Below are 6000 nucleotides of genomic sequence, written 5' to 3'. Positions count from 1 at the left end.
GAATGTCATCGATCTTTTTGCTATTTGAAAATAAAATCTATGGTGGATAAAATTATAATCACGGTTAAATATTCAAACATGACTAATATTAAGAATCTAAATCAACAGAAAATAAATTATATTTTATGTTAAAACCAAACAATCAAATCTTTCAATTAATTATTTAGCAAGAGAATTCAATTAAATTTTTTAATAAATCATCATATGAGTGAAATAAATTTTTAAGTTAGAAAATCTTAGGGTACATAAATTTATTCCATAAAAAGTGTATTAGAGATTTAAAAAATAGATCACAAAGTAAAAAATATTAATATAATATTAAGAAGGCCATACAAGTGTTTGAGGAAGCACAACTAAAGCTAAATCCTAAACAAGAATAAACTTTCAAGACTATATTATAAAAAATCGACTCTGGTATAGTGGGATTATCCTTTATAGATGTCTCTAGTGGAATCGAAATAATATTTCTATGTCATGCATTACTTGCAAATATCAGATCAAGAGGCATGATATAGTTAGCAATAAGAACAAGTGGTGTACCAGCAACGATTTTATTTTGAGGTCGTACAACTCACTTCAAATTTGATATACCTCTTCAAATAACTGAATTAATCATCATAAATATCAAATCAAAGCAATAATGCTAAATTTATAAGGAAGGCAAAAGTGATAATATGGGATGAAGCGCTTTTGGTTAAGCGTCATACGATTGAAACAATCACCCACAGTTTTAGAGATATGATGGATATCGATGAATCGTTTGGTGGAAAAATAATAGTTTGGGAGGTGATATCCATCATTATTTCTACTGAGGTCCAATAAAAGATGATTTGATTCTTTTAGAACACTTGGTTATCAACCCCAATGATAATAGTAGTGCATTTAATAAGGAAAATATTTTCATCATTAGATTAAAATGCAATTTGTGCAAATTACATGATAGAAATTAAAGAGCTTTCTTAGCTAGCAGAAATGAATATGTTGATTAACTAAATAAAATGTTGATTGCTAAGTTTTATGGTAAAAACAACATATTTTTCAGTTCTGACTTAGCAGAAGATGATACCAACAATAACTATCAAAAAGAATATTTAAATACTTTAATACCAAATGGCCTTCTACTATACATGTTTGTTGTCAAATTCATTATTTTCGTACATATGTTAGTGTTGCCATATATATAATAGACTAAGTTAAAATTGATTTTCCAATTGCATATAGGTTGATTTTGAAGAAAAATATTCCCGTCATGTTACTGAAAACTTAGATTCACTGAATAGCTTATATAATAGTACACATATGGTATATAGAAATTTTTACAATAACGTCATACATGCAGAACTTATGATACTGGTCAATGTGCTTCTAAGTATGTGTTTATTCCCGGAATTCAACTTTTGTCTTTCGAAACTAAAGAATATCCTTTTAAATTTGTTTGAAAATAATTTTCAGTATGTTTATGTTTTGTAGTTATAATAAATAAAGCACAAGGACAAACATCTTAAATATTGAACTATATTTACCACAATATGTTTTCTTATATGAATAACTATATTTTGCACTTTCAAGAGAGATATCAATATAAAGAAGTGTTCGGTAAGATACTACCACATTAGATAACTTTATACCGTAATACATAATTTCTACTTAACATCACTAAAATTGATCATTTATGTAAGTTTTGATGATATCCTTTCATTTTGAATTCACATATTATGCTAATGTAACAATATTTTTCGGCATTTAGATGATTGTTGTAATATTATATATAAAAATTTCTCTCATTAATTAAATTTTATTGTTCCTTCATAAAAAATAAATATTTAAACCATCATGTGCTACTATTAATACACACATACCCTTTCTTATAGGCATGCGGAAGTAGGGGTGGGCATATATCAGTTTGAACCGAAAAAACCGACCGAACCAATTTTTTTTAAATTTCGGTTTCGGTTATTCGGTTTTTTCGGTCGGTTTCAAATTAAAATTTTTAAAATTCAGTTTTTCGGTTCGGTTGTCGGTTATTGATTTATATTTTTCGGTTAACCGAAAAACCGAACTAATACTACATGGATTCTTTATAGGCTATATAGGCCTAAGCCCAATTTTAAGTTCCATTGAAATCAGCCCAAGTCCCAACTGAATTCAGCTCTTCCATACTTATATAGGCTAAGGCCCAAGTTTATGTTCCATTAAAATCAGCCCATCCCAAACCCAAATACCCAATTGCCCATCAGGCATCAGCTGATCATCTCCTTTTCTTTTCCCATTCTTACTTTCTTAGGCAGTTAGGCAGCTAGGGCTTTTATTTCTCCCTTCTCTTCTCACTTCACTTCTCACTTCTCAGTTCGGCAGTTCCTCCCCCCCAATTCCCCAAATACGCTAGGGCTTCCATTGATACACTGGTGGAGTGGTGGTTTTCCCAAATACACTAGGGATCTATCATTGTCGTCAAATTTCTTGTGGAAGGTAAGCTTAATTTTTGTTATATTTCGCTCATTTCTTCTTTTTTTGTGTTCTCTACTCCTCGACCCTCACCGATCTTCTCTTCTTTCTCTCGTTTCAGTTTATTTTTTATTTTTTTCCTGTGAAAAGTTAGTATTTAAAGACTTAAAGATGCATGCAACATAGAAAGAAGTCTTGAGTCTTGACTCTTGAATGTGATGTCCATTTTCTTGTAATATTTGTTGGTTTTAGTATTGTTGAGAGGTTCTAACTTGTTATTAAAACAAGAAAAGCTCACTGGTCAGTAATTTTTTTTAAGCAAGGTCATACTCATTACATTACATGGGCCATACTCACTGAGAGTTGTGTACTTGTGTTTGATGCAACATTGCATCAATTTCATCACCATCGTATTGTTCAGTATTTTATTGTTATGTTTGTATCACTGCTCAGTATTTTATTATTATGTTTGTATTCTTTTTTGTAGATGGAAGAAAATGGAAGTAGGGTAAGCGAAACCTGCGAAGGTGGGGGTTCGAATGATAGCATACCTAATACTGAAGGTCTCAGTCCAGACAGTCCTGATGAAGCTCCAAAGAAAAGGAAAGTGATGCAACCTAGATCTGATGCTTGGAAACATTTTGAGAAATATGATGATCCTAGTGGAGCTAAAAGAGCAAAATGTAACTACTGTCAAAAAACTTATGCTGCTGCTACGAAAGGTAATGGTACTACATCAATGAACAATCATCTCATTAAGTGTCCCAAAATGCCCCGTATCATGGATAATAGTCAAACACAAATCAGTTTTCTACTAGCTTCAAATGGGGCAAATGAAGGGGTGCTTACCACTTGGAAATTTGATCAAGCACTTAGTAGGAAAGCTTTAGCTCAAATGATAATTTTGGATGAACTGCCATTTAGTTTTGTTGAAAAGGAAGGATTTAAGAAGTTTATGGGAGTCACAATGCCTCAATTTCAAATTCCTTCTCGTAGAACATTGACAAGAGATTGTTATGAACTTTATTGTGAACAAAGACATAGTTTGAAGAATTCCTTCAATGAAGCACGTCCTAAAATCTGTCTTACAACAGATACTTGGACTTCTATACAAAGAATAAACTATATGTGTCTTACTGCTCACTTTATTGACAGAGATTGGAAATTGCATAAAAGGATAATAAACTTTTGTCCTATCTCTAGTCATAAGGGTGATGATATGGCATCGGTAATTACTAATTGTTTGCTTGATTGGGGGTTGGAAAATGTATTTACTATAACTGTAGATAATGTTAGTTCCAATGATGTCACAGTAAGAGAAGTGTCTAAACAATTGACTACCTGGGGAACTAATATAATAAATGGTAAACACCTGCATGTTAGATGTATGACTCACATACTTAATCTCATTGTACAAGATGGGTTGAAAGAAATTGGTGTTTCTATCAACAGAGTTAGACAAGCTGTGAGATACATTAGACAATATCCCGCTAGGATTAGAAAGTTTAAAGAATGTTGTGAATCTCAAAAGTTAACTTCTAAGAGATCATTATGCTTAGACGTTTCAACTCGATGGAACTCTACATACATGATGTTAGACACAACACAACAATTTGAGCTTGCCTTTGACAAATATAGTTTCTTTGATATTGGATTGTTGCATCATCTTCGTACCTATGTTTGTGAAGATGGAACTAGTGCAGGTGATCTCACAAGTGTTGACTAGGATAATGTGAGAACAATGGTAAAATTTCTTGAAGATTTTTATTTGCTTACTTTGAGGGTTTCTGGTTCTATTTATGTCACCTCCAATGTGCATTTTGTTGAAATTTGTGAGCTTGATCTTATATTGAAAGAGTGGATGGAACATGAAGATACTAGTTTGAAAGAAATGGCAAAAAAAATGAAAGAAAAATTTGTCAAGTATTGGGGTGAACCTGAAAAAATGAACAAGATGATCTTTATTGCATCAATTTTGGATCCCCGTAACAAGCTTGAATATGTTCCTTTTGCAATTGTGAGGATGTTTGGAGAAAACAAAGGGAAAAAATTGATTTTAGAGGTGAAAAATTATATGGATTCTTTGTTTGATTATTATGTTAAAAAAAATTCAATAGGAACATCATCTGCTTCATCTGGAAACACAACAACTACTGTCAGTGGTTATGGTAGCTTTTTAAAAAGAGGAACAATGAGAACAAAATTAGAATTTGAGAAACATAAGGAAGTGACCGGAGGTTTAGGTACTAAATCAGAGTTAGAAAGATATCTTGCTAAAGATCTTGAGCCTGAAACAGATGACTTTAAAATCTTAAAGTGGTGGAAAATCAATGAGCCTAGATTTCCCATTCTTGTGGAGATGGCTCGTGATGTATTAGCCATTCCTATTTCAAGTGTTGCATCTGAATGTGCATTCAGCACGGGAGGTCGCATTCTTGACTCGTTCAGGAGTTCGTTGACGCCTAAACTGGTGCAATCTCTTATTTGTCTTCAAGATTGGCTTAGAAGTGAACCTATTCCTATTAAAGTTGAGGAAGACTTGGAGTATCTAGAACAACTAGAACTTGGTAATTATTTTGTGTCTTTCCTTTATTATATTACAAATAGTTTACTTAACACTGATGATGCATGACAAAGTTTTCTTCTATATTTTCCTTAGATCTGGCTGATAGTGCAAAAGATTCAACTATTATTGACATATAGTTGCAACATGTACCATGTGTGGTAAGTTGATAGCCTTCTGTATATTTGAAGATATAACATTGATATACTTTATTATAAATCAATTGTGTTTTTGACCTATAATTATGTCTTTTGTTGCAAAGGTTTGATCATGGCGCCTAGATGGAAGTGATGCTATAGTAAATAGACTTCACTTGTTTCATGCTACTTAATGTAATTATTTCTCTAGTTTTGAGACTTCAGCTGTTCAGCAGCATGAAAACTTTCTAACTTTTGGATTACTCTTTTGGTTATGTAATATGCTTGTACTAAACAATGGCAGCAAAGTAGCATAGATTCTAAGTTTTTTGTTCTCTCATGGGCCATGGCTGTAACTTGTAAGCAGTGGCAGCAAAGCAGCATAGCTATTTTGGTTTTTTGGTTCTGTAATGTAGTGCTCTTTTGGTTGTAACTACTAACTACTCCCTACTCCCTAGTTTATATTTGTTTGTATGATTGTGGGATCTTGTATGGACCAAGTAGAGGTGTAAACCGTGTAATTAGCAGCATCCTTTGGTTATGTTTAATTGATGAATTGCTCCTTTTTCGGTCATCTCATCCACAGTTCAAAAATCCAGGCTTACACTGAAAAGAACAGATTTATGACTTAACACATTCAAAAAGTCCAAAATTTTGGAAACAACCAACAAATTAGTCCAATTATTAAGCAGAATAAGCCCAGCCCAATATGATAATGTTCAAACCGAAAACCGACCCAAAATTAACCGAACTGAAATTTTAAAAACCGAACTGAACTGAACTTATTTCAGTTCGATTTCGGTTATCATATTTACAAAACCGAAAACCGAATAACCGAACCGAATTTATTCAAAC

General features: G+C 32.4%; 1 protein-coding gene across 1 annotated transcript; it reads left to right on the top strand.

Moving 5' to 3' along the window:
- The first annotated feature begins 4186 nt into the window (after positions 1-4186).
- LOC142178431 (zinc finger BED domain-containing protein RICESLEEPER 2-like) lies at positions 4187-5148 on the top strand. The gene is made up of 2 exons (XM_075247865.1): positions 4187-5012; positions 5105-5148. Exons 1-2 carry the CDS (start codon positions 4187-4189, stop codon positions 5146-5148), a joined length of 870 nt encoding a protein of 289 aa, XP_075103966.1.
- The last annotated feature ends 852 nt before the right edge of the window (positions 5149-6000 follow it).

Source organism: Nicotiana tabacum, chromosome 3 (genome assembly GCF_000715075.1).
Source record: "Nicotiana tabacum cultivar K326 chromosome 3, ASM71507v2, whole genome shotgun sequence".
Lineage (NCBI taxonomy): Eukaryota > Viridiplantae > Streptophyta > Magnoliopsida > Solanales > Solanaceae > Nicotiana > Nicotiana tabacum.
The sequence above is the reverse complement of the archived record's forward strand: the minus strand, read 5'-3'. Positions and strand labels throughout refer to the sequence as shown.

What these genes read in the sequence shown, in the direction of transcription:
- LOC142178431 (XM_075247865.1), top strand. Translation starts at nt 4,187, where the DNA reads ATGGTAAAATTTCTTGAAGATTTTTATTTGCTTACTTTGAGGGTTTCT. An exon ending in TCTAGAACAACTAGAACTTG is followed by an intron (nt 5,013 to 5,104) that starts GTAATTATTTTG and finishes TATTTTCCTTAG; the next exon opens with ATCTGGCTGATAGTGCAAAA.